This window comes from Colossoma macropomum, unplaced genomic scaffold, assembly GCF_904425465.1.
Source record: "Colossoma macropomum unplaced genomic scaffold, Colossoma_macropomum, whole genome shotgun sequence".
NCBI classification, from domain to species: domain Eukaryota; kingdom Metazoa; phylum Chordata; class Actinopteri; order Characiformes; family Serrasalmidae; genus Colossoma; species Colossoma macropomum.
In genome coordinates, this window is record NW_023494804.1 from 27,280,558 (window position 1) to 27,300,015 (window position 19,458).

Sequence of the window (19,458 nt, forward strand, 5' to 3'; positions counted from 1 at the left end):
CTACAGTTTTTTAACCATCACATTTGCTTCCAGAATTTGCTGAGATTTAGTAAAATCCATTCTTCCATCTATCTGTGCAAAGTTTCCAGTACCACGGGCTGCCACAGAATCCCAAAGCACAACAGATCCACACAAATGTAGTAGGCAACGTTGTTTTTATCAAATTCTGTTCCTCTTTTTTTTTCCAAACATACCTTTCGGTGACTGTGGCCAAAGAGTATTAAGTTTATTTCATCAGTCTACAGCATTTGTTTTGAGAATGTCTGTGGCTTACCTAGATGTTACTTTGAACATACACTTTTGTGATGAGGTCTCTATTCTTTTGCCTCAGAGGTGGTTTTTGTCATTCAAAATTAATTAAAATACGGAATTTGGCCAGGGGCAACAAACATTTGCATACAACTGTATGTTAGGGGTTCATCTATTTACTTTAGGCTTCTGTCCAGCTCCTGAATTCAAACCAATGGCAGAGCTCGCTCGGCTGTATCTACCTAGATACCACAGAGAAAAAAATGGGTAATCTTCCATTGGGTGGTTTAGGAATTTAACATTTTTCATTCCAAACCTTAAAAACTTTCAAAATGTAACAAAGATATAATACAATTTTACAATGCTTGCAGAGTATAAAGACATGTATGATGTTCATATTCAATAATAATTAATTATAATAAAACATTTTTTTTAATTTCACAAAAATCATTAGGCTTTTTATGAAAGCCCAGAAGGCCCTGAGGGTTCCCCACTGCCCTCTTGTTCATGAATAAATTAAACCTGCCAAGTAAATCATGGTCACAAAAATTTTAACCCAAACATTGTAACCAATCAGTTTTTCCTTTGACAGTTTTCTTCATTTCCTTTCAGTACAGATGATGCTTCTTGGAATCATGACACCAGTTTGAAGTTCACACATTCCAGTTTCAGGTATATTTGATAAGGGATAAAACTTTCACGGATGTGAGTAATGATCCAGAGCTCTTTAAAGCACAAACTACATTTAAACTCCCCCAAAATGCTGTATCTTGGGATTTAATGACTGTATTAAGAAAGTTATTAAGTAACATGCATGCATGTTGTGCAAGCATGCTATGATTTCAATGCAGCATTAAAAAATTGAAAAGATGAATGTTGAAAATAGTATTTTATGAAGGTCTCTCATTTACCATATTTCATTGACACCAGTACAAATGATCAAAATCGTGAAGAGGGGATTGGCTCATGTAAAGCATTATCCCATAACTTTGATTAGTATTATACTGAAAGGATGTGTAGCTGGCACAAACGCTGTCACTGACCAAAGGAAGTAGACAATGTGCAACAGAACATCAAATTGAGATCTGAGATGTGGAGTACACTTTTATATACTGGTGAGACTAAATTTGTACTTAGGGACTGGAATTACTTGGTTGGCGAGAAACAGAAAATACAACTTGTAAGACAGCAACTGAAAGCAAGTCTCCTAAAAAGAATGGAAGCTGTAATAAAGGCAGTTGAGGCTTCTATGTAATTTTCTGTTAATTAGATGTTTTTCGCATTTTTTCCTCAAGTTGAAAAATGAACAACTTGTACTTAAAGGCCATTTTGAATGGAAATTAAACACATTTTAAATACTTTTCACAGTACTGTACATAATATCAAAAATCTAACTGAATCTTGACCTCAGAAGTCAAAATTGTATCGAAATCCCTTGTGCTAGAGGCTTGACCTGACATGACATACTAACAATATCATAGCTAGTTTCTTTTTAGGCAAGGGTGCATGTCCGTGTGGTTATGATTTTACATAATGTTTTCTGAAACATATTTACAAATCACAGGCTAAATTAAATTTATATATAAACAATGTACGGGATCCACCAAAATAGATCCCAAATTCTATCTGGGAGGTTCCAGAATCGGCTTGTTCTAGCACAGATTCAGCCCTGCGTTTCATGTTTCAGTAATTAAAGGTGGTTCATCCCTTCCATATCTACCCTTCCCGTAACGTAATACATAACACTGATCCTGAGACGCCACCAGAGAGAAAGAGCACATTTACTCTCATGCTGACGTGATGCAATGTCAACACAACTTTACTTCTGCAAGGCAATGGAGTGACTTCACTAAAAGCTTTGGGGGACAGCACAATAACCCTGTGGAGGCCATTTCACGCATTATGCGTGTGTCGTGAGAGTAGTGGCTGTGTTGTTTTCTTGCGAAAGGCCCTGCAGGCGCCCGGCTTTGGCACCAGCTAATAAGGGCAGATGAGGAGGAAGGAGAAGCGCTCTCGAAAGCCTCCTGCTGTCTCTGTGGGCACACACGCTGATCCGCCATCAGCACACACAGCTAAATACAGCCACCAACATCATCAGCGGAAGGGCTGTGAACTGATGGATAGAGCTAAGATTCCAATAACGTTACAGAGCAAATGAACTCATTAAAGACAACAACAGCCTTCATCATCATGAACAACAACAGCGGAGCTCAGGAGCTGATCAGAGCAGACTGATAATCAGAAAGGCAGCACATACGCACATCCAGTTCATTATGCAGGAAGTTCAGAACTGCAAGTTGTTTTCCTAAATGTCAGGAAAACATGGCCCCTTCTGTCTGTCCCCTTCCAGAAGTGGCCCAATTAAACTTCTCTGAGTGGCATTAGCATTCTGAGCCCATCCCGCACTCACATGGCTCTGTTGCGGCTCGGAGCTAAACCCCAGCAGCAGGGCTCACATCTGCATTGCTAAGTGGTGCTTTAGCTGGGCGCGTCCTCAGGGAGAGGGGATCGTGAGGCTGTAGACTGTAGGCTGGACTGAGTGGAGGCTGAGGAGGCTGCAGCTGCAGAGAGGAGGGGACAGCAGCCCTCCGTCCACACTGCAGGCTCACACAGGCTCATATTAAACTGGTGAGTCACAGTGAATGTGCCAACATTCACACTTACAAAGGGGAGTGCACACACACATGCATGAACACACATTGCATAGAAAGACTCTTTCGTGCACATTCAAGCAAGCAAACACACACACATTTGTTTTCATAGAGTACAGTGCAAAAGTCAGAGACCACTCTTTTATCATTTATTTAATTTACAATAATGGTTATTAAGTACACATTATACATGTTTCAGTGTCAGACAAAAGTACAAAGTACATACATATACAGAATACTTACACAGTGGCCTCAACAACTAAATTTACTGTCACATTTTTTATTATTTAGTTTGCCCACCCTTTCTCTTTAATACAGCTTCTATTCTATTTAGGAAATCTGCAGGGTTATTTTTCCACACCTCCAAAGTTCAGTACTTAGAAGTTGGTTGAATTTTTTTTTTCTTCTCACGATTCAAGTAATCCCAAACACGTTCAGTGATGTTGAGGTCTAGGGTCTGGAGTGGTCAGTCCATTGTTCTGAGAACACCAGCTTTTTAATTTGCATTGCAATTTTCTTTTTTATTTCTATTAATCAGTAAGGTCTTCTTGACAGCTACACATCTTTTCAGATCCACAAAACTGCAGTTGGATAGAAAAACTTGCATTTTCTCAGATCTGAAGCAGCTTGATTTTCTCCTTTCTCTCAAAGACGAAAGCTTTAAGTACTGCTTATCTGATGGTGACATTTCTGGTGTTCTACTAGGTCTTGCATAAGTGTTAGGAGGTCCATTTTCTTTGTATCTTTCAATAACATTTTGATCTCTAGTTTTAGAAACTATTTCAATCATTTTCCTTTGACTGCGTCATTTTATGAACTCATATCTAATCTTGTAAGAAACATCTCCTGAAAAATGGATAACTTTTACTTAATGGCAGTTTTGACTAAAAAGTAAATAAATGAAGAGTGATCTGACTTTCACATAGTACTGTGCTATCAGCACATAGAGACTTACATTGTGTATACATTTACTGTTGAATCAAACCCTCCTTTTTTCTGGTCCTGAAAAGGTAGGTGACCCTTTTTTCTTTATATATAATCGGAACATTTTTGTCCCAAAAGGTACAAAAGCAAGCACACACACATACACACACACTTGAGGACTAGCTATTTCGTGTAATTTTCCCACAAGTGCACCTCCCACTTTGGTCTACAGCCGGAGAGAGAGGAGAAAAGAAGGGTCCGTTTGAGATTAATCTCTCACTGCCCTGTGAACTCCCTGCCCAAAGGCGTTGGACATCTTTATACCCGTCATCATCACTAAACATCCAGCCCTCCTTGGGCTATGATACATAAAAAACACTCCTTAATATAGAGCAGCATGCAGTAATCAGCAGTGAAAGGGAAGTGGTGGTTGTCCTGACAGCCAGGGAGAGCTCCCACGAGCGCAGTACCAGACAGAGGGCACATTTGGAGAGGGGAACAGTTAAACACCAGCTCAGCCGGTCTCAGAGCTTTGATTACCGCTCTGCTATTCTTACCGCCTTCACATCCTCAGCATCACCACTATTCATTTGGAACTGCAGCTACCAGGGCCAAAATGAGATGTCACTGGGTGGATTTTAATTGCTTATCTTTACTGAGTCTGCTGGGCTATCTGAGCTCCAGGTGCTGATATAAGCTCTACTGCTACATTCCATTTTACAAGGATCAGCAAGAGCAGATGAAATCAAACTGAAGCCTTTAGGACAAAACTGTCAAAGAAATAATTTAGCTAAACCTTTCCCCCTACTCTAAATGTAATCCATCAAATAAAACGTGTTTAGCAGCTAACTTGTTAGCTTTGCTAACAACAACTTTAGTGCAGTTTTATAGACAATAGTATGCCACACCAACGACATAAATGTCAGAAATTACATAAGTGAGTCTATTTAAGATAATGTCCTAACTCCATTAACACGGTTAAGATAATGCCCTAACTTGGAGGCAAATGTCTGATGATTTAAAAGGAATGCCCACAGACGTTTTTTGGAGGGGGCTAAGGGAAAAAGGGGGGAAACCTGAACCTGAATTAACTGCAGTGTTAAACAGTCACAAATACTAGCCTTACTGCTCAAACAGGGGTTGGAACCCCAATCCCCAGGCTGTAACGTCAACCACTGTGCTATCTTATAAATCCTTTTTTTATAATAAGAAAAACTTGGTTTATTTAGTTATTGGTGACTTTTACTACTGTTTGTTTGGTGGCTGTTCAAAATAATTACATTATGTCATATAACATTTTCTTAAAGAGACATTATCACTGCTTTATTGGTGGGTTTTTGGCACTGTAGCGATTAGTGCATCTGTGACAGGTCAGAAGTACTGAGGGGAAGTCTCCATAGGTGGGGGTATTATACCAGAGGGGGTTCCTGAGAGCAACTAAACTAATGGGTTTTAAACTGAGCCATGAGCTCTACTCCCGGGGCAATGCTGAGCCTCGCCTCCCTGAAACAGATCTTCAAGAGTGGCTATATAAAAGACAATTATCATACATGTTGACTGAGGAGGCACTTGTACAGTTTGAGGGCAAAAGGGCAGGGGTTCAAGCCACCCCGGCATCTATCTGTACACGTGCCTGTGATTTAGGCATGCATTATGATAACTTGTAGGGTTTAAGCTTGCATTACTTGTTGGCAACATCAGCCTCAAATCTCCAATGCCAAACTAACAAAGCACCACATTTAGGGTAAAGGTATAGGTTCTGAATGTTTTAAACAAAATTACAGGCACATATATATTTTTTTTATAATTACTTTTGATTATTTGGTAACTAGTATGAAACTAAAATGTACATTTTATAGTTAACAGAGTAAGGAAGTGAAGCAGATGTGGGCCCTTGCTTTTTATATGTTCAAGCAGTAGTCCTTAAGTAGGGATCTGTTACCAGATATTCACCTAATTGAACAAAATGACATGCTACAGTTCAGGTCATTCAGCCACAAAGCAATTCTAAAACATGAAGAGTTTCCCCAGCAGTGCCACTGTGCTACAGAAACAGTTTCATAATGTCACCATGCACTCCTTGACTGCTCTTCAGTATCAGATGTGATCTGCACGAGAGGATGAATGTATTCCACTTGGTTGGGTATCACTCTAAGGACTAGCATCTCCTCTCTGTCAGAGATAAATGTATGTGTGAACACCTCGTTTGCTCAAGCACTCCATCATCATAGTGTGGCCTTCTCTACCAACTTTGCAGCCCTTCTCTTTCAGCTAGAGAAAGGAGGAAGTTAGACAGTTTCCAAGGTCTGTTGGGAGATTGATTCATAGAGCTGCTGAGCACTTAATGCTGAAGTTGCTGCTGAAAACTGAATTACTCCTTTCAATTGCACTCGCCAGCACTAACTCCATTCTGTGCAAGACGCAGCACCGATATTCAGACATCCTGTCTAAAATAATGGCAGACAGTCATTATACTGCCATTAAGAGTTTCTACCACTTTGCTCAATATTGCTCAACACCCCAGTTCACTGGTCTTTGCTGTTAAGCCTAACTACTGCACTCACACAACTAATGTTCTGTTCCAGAGTTCATCTTGGTACATATTCTACCATGCAGAAAAATGATAAGCAGAAGAACAAAAGACACAGCTTTGGAGTAAATGACACAAGAGAGGGAAGGACAGCTTTGTGAACACAACTTTTCTGCAGCTGCAAGTGCTCTAGGCTGGACTGATGTTCCTCTCACTGTGCACGCTTATGCAGATGTAGCCACCATTTCTAAATACAGTTCAATTGAGTCCATGTGTTATGTTTACTAATTTTGTTTAATGCTTGAGAAAATTCAATTATTAACCATCATACTGACATAATGCTGCATTTGAAAATGTCACTGGACTTATACTGAAACCTTGGGGCACTCCTAGCCTAAGACTGCAGTCAAATGTTCACTTGTGTATATGTGTCACGTTTACTAACTCATTTTTATGCTTGAGAAAACAAAAAAAATCTCATACTGATATAAGACAATATAGTATAGGAATTTGAAAACTGTGTTGTCCTAATACTGACACCCTGGAGCACACCTAATTTGAAATCTGCTGTGGCCCAATGTATCTTGCACTCTGTTGTTCTTTCTCTATAATAGTCAAAGTCCATTCATACTTGCCTAAGTCTGACCATCAGCTGGTTCTCTCTCTGTGCTTTCTCCTTCACTTATCCCTCACACCCACTGATCTCAGACCTGTCTGTAGCCATCCTAATCTATTTATCCAAGACCAGCCGACCTCTCACTGCTGCCAAACACCACAGAAAACAGGCATTCATGTTTGATGCTGATTTAAAAAAAAAAACACTCCCGTGGCCAGCAAAAAGCCCCTGCTTTCGTCCCGCTTTAATAAGCAGCCCAGCATGGCTGTTTTATTCATGAAAACTCATCTATAATTTAGCTCAGAGACCTGTCTTACACCACAAGATGCCAGATAAATGCTTCTAAATAAGCCACAACTCACTCCACATCATAAAACCTCAATGCAGACTGTGTTTTTGTAGATCACACACATTGCTATGATACAAAAGCTACTGCTACTGATTCTGATGAGGTGGGTCAACCTTCACTACATACAAGAAGTACTACTATTAACAAAAGAAAGAAAACAAATAAAAAACAATAGAACTCACGTAAGGTACCGACTCCAAAGTGTCCGTGTTGACTATAATTGGTGCGGGGCTTGCCTGTAGAGAAAAAGAAAAAAGATGGAGAGAGGAAGAGAGAGAGGGAGAGAGATCAGAGTGGGTTGGCAATGTGTGAACTGTCCTATTTTCTATTAATGGCCACTGAGTGTTGCTTGTGTATAGAGCTGTGACGGTTAGCACTGGGGCTCAGCTCTATGATGCCATACTGATAAACAGTGCTCCAATTTAGCACACACAGCAAACATAACACTCCAAAATGAACAACAAACACACATACAGATATTCACAGGATTACAGATGAGATGAATGATGAGATCACATAGGATGATTGTTTTTATACCAGTAATATGAACAACAAAACCAAAAAGGCCTTTTAGTCACACAATATTTGGACTAGATGAATCTTTGTGTTCACTTTGTTTCCAAATACAAAGATGTCTCTGCTATTGCTGAGGTTAATTAGGACTGATGCTTCAGTGCACCAATACTGGTCTTAATTATACCACCACTCATCTGTAGAGCTCTCCCTCTCTCACACACACATACACAAAGCTCGATTTTCTCAACTTAGCTTAGTCAAATAGTTCTCTTTTTAAAGAAAAATGCATTTAGTGCTGCATTTAAATTAGGTCAACAATACAGTCTCTGTAGAGCTTACTAAAGAAATAAAGTACAATAAAAAGTGAACATTACACTTTATGAGCTTACATTATTGGTGGATTTACTTCCTCCCCCCAATCTAGTCAATGCCACGTCCCACCCACAGGCTATGACTCCGCCTGTCACACAGTGTCCCAAGCCTGGGGTGTGACAGCTTTCTCTCAACTTCTGACCATGGAGGGCTGTGGCATCACTTCGAAATCAAACTCACGATCTCATTGTGATTATAGGCAGTAAGACAATTACATCACTCAGAAGCCACAAAGTTGCTTAGAGCAATTTATAGAAGCAACAACAATCACTGCTGTTTCTGAGTAAACTCAACTTAAACTGCATTTCCAATTACACTTCAGTGGAGATTCAACTTCTGAGATTTTTTCAATACCACTTTAAAATAAGACTACCCTTATAAAGGGTTCATGAATGGTTAAAATGAGTTTAATAATGGTAATTAATTAGGTCTTAAAGATCTTAAAATTATTAATGAGCATTTACTACAAAAAACTGGCAACAGTGACTTGTTGTTTACCTAATAGTGAAGTCACATTCTTTTATACTGTTAAACGTCAGATTTTGATGCTTTCTTTATCAGTTAGTCTTCTCCATCAGTTAACATTAATCACATATTAATCACATAATCACATATTAATCACAGCTTCATCACATATACATATTCATGATATACACCAGCTCACCTTTGCCCATTTTATTAATGTGTTATAGCTGCTTATTAATGATTATAAGTGTAGTCTTATTTTAAAGTGGTACCACTTTTTCTGTGACTCCTTTAGCACTTCCCTCCCCCAGTTTAAGAACTGCTGATCTAAAAAGAAAGCGTACAGGTCTATGCCAACGTTGGCTGAAGTCTGTTTTATATTTTCCTTTTTGTTGTTGCTTTTTCCTTCCCTGCGGTTAACCAGGTATCCATTCATTAACACTTATGGATACTCAAATATCAAAATGAGTCAGAATGCACATCCCTAGTGTTGACCAAACTAAAGTTAAGAAAAGGCTGTCTTACAATTTCAGGTTGACCTGACTTTCAGTTTTTTTTACAGTGAAAAGCACAGCCTTCTCTGAGGGTTAATATAATGTCAGACATGAATATTTCATGAATATACGAGAATTTTCATAAGGTATAAACAAACTTTCACACTTTTCAATTTCAGCGCAGGGTGGAGGTTTTCCTTAAACAAAGCTTTAGCAACAGCTTCACCCTGTCTTTTAACTTGCATGAAAGAAGCTGAAAATGACCTCACACCAGCACAAAAGGGGCTTGAATACAGTGGAAGCAGTCCTGGTTTGCCTCTAAGAAGATTGCAAAAACCTACATACACACACATGCCTAGAGCTAGCATTCAGAAGCAGCCTGGGCCGCAAAGCTCAGGTGGGACACTGGCGGTACTGTTGAGAGAACAATCAATGACAGAGGCCAAGAGTTTTCCTGTTTACTGCAGACTGCTCCAACTGCATTAATGAATCTACAGCCTCAAGAGCTACTGCTTCAATCACAGAGAGAGAGAGAGAGAGAGAGAGAGAGAGATGCATACAGTACAGAGACAAATTAATTAAGAACTCCTGTTCTATCAACATGGTCTGAGGAGCACTCAGGCTCAGACACACACACACACACATACACAAAAAGCCTTTCGTCTAGGACTTGAGCTTTTTTTCTGATGGAAAGAAAAGTGATGCATCAGAACAGTGACTGTTAACTTACTAATAGAAGCTCAATTAACTCAAAATTTTGTAAGCTTCCAGCTTAACTGTAAGCTTAATTAAGTAAAAAGTAAGTAAAGTACTTACTTTGTAAGTAGGCTGTTAAAATAACAAATCTTTTTTTACAGTGTGACCTCCTTCAAATAGTGTTTTTTTGTTTCATGCCAAAGTTTATATCAGCTCAGAACTCAAGCAGGAATCATAGTAGGCTACTTTTGTACCACCACAGTCACATCATTTAAAAAAGGCAATTTGTTTAAGGGCTATGGACCCTACTTTGAGAACCAAAGCCATAGAAGAACCACTTTTGGCAACTGAAAAAACCTTTCCATGAATATTGCATAAATGTGACATGTGTGAAGAATGTTTAAAGATCCCCCACATGATGTAAAGGTCCAAGCCAGAGCCAATTAAGAAGGTTTATTTTTAATAAGTGTGGTTGGGAGGAAAAAACTGATGCACAAACAAAGTATGACTGATCTCCACTGGGACCAACAATATTGGCTTATCCATTTAAAAGCCTACGCTACACTTTAACACAACACCAAGACTAAGTAGGATGAGCAATCTTGTGAGGTGAAATCTAGATGCCTTCAGGAGCTTTGAAAGTGCAGTCTGGACTTCATAATAGCTTCAGAAGAGGACACACAGGCAGATTAAATGTAGAATGTGTGTTGAACAAAGCCTCCTGTGCATCCTGGAGATCAAGTCAAGCAGATCGGCATGACAGAGCACGACTGGGTGTCTCTCGAAAGCTCTCAAATGCTCTAGAAAGCTTATAAGAGACTTTCTCGAGAGCATCTCAAGAGCCCACTCATAAACTCACAATACGTTGAGGGAAGAAAACACAGATGGAAAGGTTTCTTATACCATATGGGGGAAGGAGATCATATGGACCAGTATAAGATGTGCTTAGAAACAGCTTAATGCAGCTGGCTGCTTGGTGTGCAGGGTGATACAAGTGTTCTTTAAGTAATACACAAGAAGAAACACTTCACGGCTCTGATTGTCACCATGGTTGACTTCAAAGGGAGACGAATCCTTTCCCACAGTGAAGAGTCATGTGTTGTCATCACTCTTTGTGATTACAAATTGTGGCAGGACTTGAAAACCAGCAGGAAGTCTGAACCTTTTTCTGAGATGCATAGGGACCTTGTACGCAGGGGGAAATTTTCTACACTAACAGTAAAAAGTGTAGAGTACTCAGAATATAAATGACACAGCAAATAAAATAAACTAATAATAGAAAAAAGGTAGCTGATCAAAGGCTAATACAACAATCATTTTCTCCAGGCCTGATATGGTGGTCCAAAGGCCAGTGAGACGACAGAAGACACTAACTGAGGAGAAAAAGAGAGAAAGACGTACCACCTTGAGCACACTTAGAACCTGCCATTGTTTTCAGTTCACTCAGCTGACTCGCTGAGATGGAAAGACTGCTATATTTATATAAGCAGCACTACTCGTTTCCATAGCTGACGCAAAAGACAATCTAATTTGAAGCTGGGTAAACAGATAAAGAACTATCAGAAGAAGATAATACCTATTTTTTTCTCAATACATTTTCCCCCACAGACCTCAAGTATCATTCTAACTGGCATAATCAATGCCACTAAACACTCACTTACAGATACTATGCTTCAAAAAACAGAGCATTCTGCTCATGTTGCAGTATTTTGTGTCACAAACACAGAGTTTATCTATAATTCAGGGTAAAGAGAAGGAAGAGATGGTCACAGGAAGAGTTTAGGCCCTCTCACTTGGAGGTCAAGTCCATAGAGTTCTGACTGCTCAAAAGAAAAAAGGCCTCTGATACCAATGAAAATGTTTTTGTCATACAGGATGAACCCAAAGGCTATGAGCACTTATACTTTTCTGCCTTTATTTCCACCTTAAACAAACAAAAGTGACTGCCAAACCACTCCAACTTTTGCTGGATGCTATCTCCATGGCAATGTTTGGACAGCTCTTTGCTGTCATTACCCTGCTTGACCATTTTTGCAGACTGGAGGAAGTTAACTGAGCTTTGATAGTTCTTAACTCAGGCTACTGACCAACCTATAGTAAGCTAGGTAAGCTAGCTGGCAGTAGTAAATCCTGTGGTGTGTTTAAAATTTCATTCATGAAGCAGGCTAGTTGTCATGCTGGTGGTTGTCAACTTCAATATAGCAATGTCTGGCTTCCTGGCTTGCTTGTTCCTAACATGGGCTTATGATTGACCTTTATCAAGTTAAGCTACTTGGCAGTGGGAAAAAAGCACAGTTACATAGAGTGTAAAAAGCGACAAGAAAACTGCAGTATCAACCATTCACACCAGACACTGCATTAAATACAAGGTCAGCAATCCTATGTTGTGTTTAAAATTTCATTTTTTTCTCTCTGGTTGCCATGATGAAGTGTGATAGTTTGCTGGCTGGTAGTTGTCAGCTTCAATATAGTGATCTCTCTAGTGCCTTAGCTGGCTTCGTCAAGCTGTAACCAACCCTCTAAAAGGAAATTCTGGTTTCACAGTGTGTCTTCTTCGTTCTTTGTAGTGTTTATGTGCAGTTGGGGGGTGTTAGATGTGCTGAGAGGGAGATACAGAGTGTGTTGCATGTGCAATACAGAGTCAGAGCATGTGTGTGGCACAGAAAGGGGTGTGTGGGGGATTCTGAGAGGAGTGGGGAGTAGCACAGAGTTAATTTGGAGGAGTGTGTATGTAAGTGTGTGGGTGTGCGTTTGGTGCAGAGCGAGGGCACCTCCGCAGCGTATGGGTAAAGACACTGGAAACACTGTGAGTAACTCCCACAGGGCTTACAAGAGCGACCAAACTAGGGCAGAACTCCCTCTGAAAAATCTGCAAACCTTCTGCACCATGGATGGACTACTTTAGAGAACACAAGAGTGAGACAGAGTGAGAGAGAAAGAGTTGATATACATGTTGTTGACATATAATTATTTTCTTCAGTTTTTATTATTTTTTATGCCATTTGAAAATGCCACCTGTCCTTTATGTTGTTTTAAACATTTCATGATGAATGGATGGTCCAATAGAAGTGGTTCCAAATGAATATAATGATTATGAATATTATAAAATATGTTTAGTTTAACAGTACTGTGCAAGTGGATTATACTATATAATTTCCTCTGAAATAGCCCATGAGAAACAAATAATTTGCACTTAACAGTCATTTTGACTGGAAATTAAAATAAGTGAAGGGTGGTTAAACTTAGGAAAGTTTTTGTTTTTCATCCTTCTATATGGGCATTTCAAAGATGCATATGTCTGAAACGCCCATTTTAAAGATATGTGCAAGGTTTTCTTATAACAGTGATAATATATTTTGTTTGATGCAAAACTGTTTTTAAACACTTCCCAGACGTCTTTTTTCTCATTATGTGATCTATGAGGGCACTGGCAGCAACCACCCACAAGCAAAACAACACAAGCGAACGCTGTGGGTGTTATGATTAATCGTGAAGAAAATTTCTCTCTACTTCTGTTTAAGTGGAAATTTCTGAACAAACAGGTAAACAAAATGTCTGAAGGCCAGTTATAAACACATCCAGCAGTCTAAAGCAGAACAAGCTGTGCCTTACAGACACACTAGCTGAATTAAGCCCAGATTGTTTAGTCTAACATAGACAATACAGCTAAAAGGACTGCAGTCTGTACTACATAACCCACCCATCTACTGCAGACTCCCACGTACCTAACCCAAAGCAGCTATTATGTACAAGTTATTCATTTTTCAGAAGATATTTCTGACAAGATATAAGGAACATGGAAGGCTAAAGTCAAAGGAAAATATGGGAATAAATGGGTTTACAAAATAGCAGGTAATTAAAATTCTTAAAAGATACAGAGAAAATGGGACTCCGAACAACCATTCAAGACCTGGTAGACCACCAAAACTGTCCCAATCAGATAAACCGTACTTAAAGCTTTCATCTTGAGAGAAAATCAAGCTCTGCTCTTGCTTTAATCTGAAAACATTCACAAATGTTTCTGTCTGTCTTCTCACTGTGAGAAGACAGTTCAATGCTAAAGGTCTGAAAGGACGTGGGGCTGTCTAAGAGCTGTCAATGAGAAAACAAAATAGACATAAGAGGAAAAAAAAGCAAATAAACGAAAAAGCTGCTGGTGTTCTCAGGACATTGAACTGACCATCCCAGAGTCCAGACCTCAACATCACTGAATGTGTTTGGATCATGAGAAGCACATGGAAATGTCAAAGGCGATGCATTTTCAACCATCTTGGGAGATTAAAAAATCTAATTTTGATCATGTTTAAAAGCCAAATCAACCTGATTCTGATCAGGCGTGTTAACCCCAGGTTCAAACTGGGTTTAAAGGGGTCTCTAATAAAGTCAATAAGTTAAACACATCAGCGGCTATTTGGGAGTCTCAAAGACAAACTGCAGCTGCAGCACTTGTTCCAGTTTACTGCTCTTAATAATTCAGGCCAGAGAGACTCTATACATAGAGCCACCGCACCAGCCTCAATAATGCAGGAGCATGTGCTCACATGTTAAAAACCATCAACAACAGCACAGGAAGAGAACAGTGCAGAGAGAAAGAGGAAGTAAAAGAACATACAGCCTTCTCAAAGATGACTCAGTGAAGAAAGACACAGCCATAATCCCAAAACTCACAATGGCATGTGCATTCAGTCTCAGTGTGGAGACAACAGCAGTTGTTAGTGAATATCACAGCTTTCTTCAGTAAGTTAAGGGTTATCAATGATATGTGTTTGGATGAAATCATAAACAGCAAAGACCCACTGCTGGTTTCAGGACATACCAGCACAGGGGTGCACAACTCCGGTCCTGGAGGGCTGGTGTCCAGCACAGTTTGGAGGTTTGCCTGCTACTAGCACTAATTTAGCTTTTGGAGCTTCGTAAGAGCAGCGCTTCGCACTAATGACACTGTGTATCCTCATTTAAATATTACAACATACAGTATTATCAATCATATTAAAAGAAGAGTAACACTTCACTGTAGGGAAATGTTCATAAGGCTACATGACACCTATATAAGTTCATAATGAGCTTAACTGACATAAACCTGCATACACATTTTTAAAGGCTTCATCCAGTCGAGATCATCTGTAGGCTGCTTGACATAACACATATCAGGTCATCAGGTCAATTTTTTTCTGACACTAGGTTGTAATATAGACCCTACTGGAAGAAAAGACAGCATGTTACAAGAACTGACTTTGTAGCTCAGTATATATCATAATAACAATGCTGACGATGTGGCATAGCTGAAATCTTAGAAATGGTAAAATGAAACTCACTTTACCCAAGTTTGTCATTTCACCTCGCATAAATGCAACTTTAATGACAAATGATGCCCACTGGAATAAGAGTTTATAAATGTTTCTGTCTATGTCAGTTATCATGAAGGGATAATGTAGGTATCATACAGACTTCTAAATGCTGCACTAAAGTAAAGTCAATAGACCTCATTAGATACTTTATAATTCGTTCATATGGTGCAGTTGAATACTTTTCTAATGGTCAAATGGATTGAGCAAGAAACTTTCTCCATTGTGCAAAAACTAACCATTACTTTTGCAACAGGTTGTGTGATTATGTTTAAGCATCTCAAACCATCTCAAACTCTCACATTCTCATCAGCCTACGAGTTGCATGGTTACTGCAAAGTTCTAGAGAAAAAGCGATCTAAAAGCTGCTCCTTTCGCACAGTACATGTGCTTGCCAAATCAAATACTGGAGTTGATGATCACTATTTCTCTCTCACAAAAATAATACCATAAATCAACACTATTGACTTTTGTGATGATAATACTTTCAAATTGCTCAGGCTTAGCAGTTAGTTAGGTGTCATGATCAAAAACATAGAAATACAGTATGCACTTATATTTCTTGTTCAAGTTGTTCAGAAAGGTGAACATAATGGAAAATGACTTTATCCCCATTAAGCTCAAACGACTTTGATCATAAGAGTAAGCTTTAAATGTGAGGAAAGCTCAGTATGATCCCTTCAAAAGACCTAGTGTCTCTGTAAAAGATGTCTTTTATTCATGGTTTCAGCCAGATGAAAGAAAAAAAAAGAAGAGACTAATACAGTGTTCTCACTCAGATGCTTTGCTAATCAATATACCTGCACACAGGGAGCCTGATTAACTGTAACTCAGGAAAAAGGGGACCTATCCCTGGCGAATGACCAATTAGTGGGCAGACAGAGCTGCGCAGGGAGCTGCTCCAGTGCCCAATCTCAAGCAGCATTCAACCCACGATCAGCCATCCGTGATTCCATGACCAGCCCCATATATCACTCCGAGGCGCCGTCTGTATGCCAAAGCATAAGACTCATTGTGATTCCTGCCTGGCTTTCATCACAAGACGAATGTATGGTTTCACATTTAATCTCCAGGCAGGCGCCTTACATCATAACACACCCATGAGCATTGTGTGTTCTGCCCTAAGGTAAGCAAACACATGCTTGGGGCACTCATTAATCAGAGGGGGTTCATGAAGTCCCTCCTAATGGACCTGAGAAGACCAAAGCTGGATATTCACAATGCTGTCAGAACATGCTGAAATGGTTGGATGGAGCATCTTCTGATATTAGGATCATCATCAGTACCGAACAGCTGAAATTACACCCTTCAGTAGACTTCAGCACCCATGCTTTGGACAGCTGCACTCCTCCAAAAGACCTCTGAAGTCCTGTTATCACTCAAGTAGTCAGCGTCTTACTCTGGGTCTAAGCAGTATTTCTCAAAGAGAAAAACAAACTGTATTTCTTTTGAAAATCACTGCTACTGCACCCTGTGGTAAACAAAAATGTTCCAAACCCAGTACATTTTTTCATAGGTACATTTTTCCACCGAATGCTGCTGTCCAGGGTGCTGAAACTGCACCCTCTGGCTGATTTCAGTACCCAAGCTTTGGATAGCTACACCCTTCCAATGGATCTCTGTCATGTAACCATTCTGTAGTCAGTGCCATGTCCATATTAGGAACTCAAGGTCTAAACAGTTTTTCTTTACAAGAAAAATGAATTTCATTTTCAAAAACCCTGTGGTAAACAAAAAATGTTTCAAACCCAACACATTTTTCCATAACTACATTTTCCACTGAATGTCACTGGATCCTCTGAATAACAAGGTTGTTAAAGCCTTGAAATTTCTTCACTGCTACAGCCAAGTATCTGGCATTGTTATGTAATATTTAAGTGTTATAGTAGACTTACTTTGATGTGACATCTTTGTAATGCATAGGAGCATTGACTTGCTTGTAGCATGTGCGTAAAATATTCATATTTAGACTGCTAAATGACCTCATATTTCAGAGGATCCATAGATATTCAATGGGAAAATCTACATAGGACAAAATGTATTGGGCTTGGAAAATTCAGATTTACCGCAAGATAAGCAACAATTTTCCAAAACGGCGTTCGTTTTTCCCATAGGGAGAACCTGCTTAGACCCTGAATTCCAAATATAGTCATGACACCGGCTACAGAACACTCAATTTCAGAGGTCTACTGGGCATATTGGACATATTCAGAGGTCTACTGGACATAGCCCCCTACCAGAACAAGTATGAAAGTCCTCAGTGTCAACATCCTTTTTAACATGCCCCCGTCAGCATTTCCTCCTGGAAGACTCCCCAACATCGTCATAAGGCCTGTTCTCTTACTGTTTTAACACAAGTGAAGTTTGTCTGCTATCTTGCTGTTGGCAGGTTTAAAAACAAAACATGAGGAAGAATGCATCTTCTTTTCCCATTACAGTTTTCTCTTCCCACTACAGTCAAAGAGATGGAAGCATAAGATACCATCACCAAAGTGATGATGACAGACCTGCAGCTCAGTATTTTCACTCAAGTCAAGTGTGGCACAATTCTGTATCTGACAATGTGCTTTGAAAATTCACAGGCCTTGTGGTCAGAGTCTACACCTGATGCTCTGTCCCAAAGGCTCAGCTCACAGGAGTGTTCTAAAGCACACAGCCATTTCAAACGGTGTGCATGGCAACCAATATAAGACAGACAGCAAACTTCACTGCTGATGGGCGAATTTGTGACAGCCACTCTAATATTTAATGGATATGTTAATGGGGATGCAGTTGACTGCACTGGGATGAGCATTCATAAAGAGTGTCAGAATGAATTTAGCAGCACAGGCATTAAGACATGCACACTATTCATCATCAGTTAACCCTTCACTAACAGAGTCATTTTCAGAAAGGAGGACAAGTGGGATCCTCTGCGATGAAAGACCATCATTCCCAAAAGAACACAGAGAGCATGGGGCCACATGTGATAGCAGCGATGATTTCAGACTGTGATCAGAGTGACTAACATGATTACCATGTGAAACGTATGTGTTCAGATCAAGCACGCATCTCTTCTCAATTGCTACACAAATGGAGTTGAGGCTACAGCGCCAGTTTAGCAGAACACATTTTTAATCAGTGCTGTCACCATGAAACACATACATACACACTGAGCTGCTAAATGAAATGTCCAGCTGGATCAAAACTCTGACCATTTTCTCTCTGCAACTGAGCTAAACTCCTAACATAAACCCCAAGTGTATCTGAAAAGCAGCCTTGGTCCTCCAACGCATCTCACACACTGTGATCTATAAGATCTATGTAGTACTACAGCTCATGCTGCCGACATCCCGTAACCCCTTAACATTCCAGGTTTATTTCATACAAAGGTTTGCTTTTCAGTAACTACAGGGACTTCAATGCCAACTACTGGAGCTATTCTTAGGTTATAGAAGTGTGTAATAAAACGTAGGACTGACCAGCAAGCCCATGGCTTGTTAAGGGGTTAAAAAGCTTCGACAATAAGCTTAGTAGAGAAATTCTGTCAAAAGCTCCAATTGTCAATTGTAAATCCATACCATATTTGTAGGGATGTAACAGCACATTGTACCGTATTGTATTGAATTGTTTTGCAGTGTATTGTATCAAATTGCACTACCAACTCAGCTTGTCACTACTGTGTAAGCTTTGAAATAACATATTAGCTTGTGGCTAGAAAGTTAATTCAGATGACTATACAGCACATATTGTTGAGTGCTCTAATAAACTCAAAAAGGAAACATTAACACTGTAAACATTAGTAGGGATACAGGATAATATCAGAATCGTATTGGTATCAGCAGATATTAAAAATGTATATCAGCATTGGACAGAAGTAGATTTAACGGATGTTTTAAACCAATATTTAATGATGTGTTTTTTGTATAAGGCACATTTTCAGTCACTCTTTATTTTTTATTTTTGCTGTATTGAAAAATGTATTAAACTGAGACACCATTGTACTGTACTGAATTCTGAACCTCTTGATTCATTACAACCCTACATATTTGTGTAAGAGGACGTATTTTATTATGATTAAACTTTGATGAAAAGTTATTGTTGCACGTGTCTTGTTTTGCAGAAAGAAAAAACATTCTTTTCATTTTTGCCATGTTTTGTATGTTTGGCATCAAAACAAACACCAAAAGTCATGCAAAGAGAATGCAAACTGAACGTCAACATAATTTATTATATAACTAACTGTGTAATTACGTAATTGTGTTATTATAT

The 19,458-nt window shown here is 39.3% G+C and overlaps 1 protein-coding gene across 1 annotated transcript in view; it reads right to left on the minus strand.

The window, feature by feature from the left end:
• dlg2 (discs, large homolog 2 (Drosophila)) overlaps positions 1–19,458 on the minus strand; it is a 343,385-nt gene that overhangs the window by 106,227 nt on the left and 217,700 nt on the right. Inside the window, exon 8 of the mRNA XM_036594500.1 lies at positions 7,502–7,555. Coding sequence (XP_036450393.1) covers positions 7,502–7,555 — 54 coding nt within the window. The remainder of the gene's footprint in view (positions 1–7,501; positions 7,556–19,458) is intronic.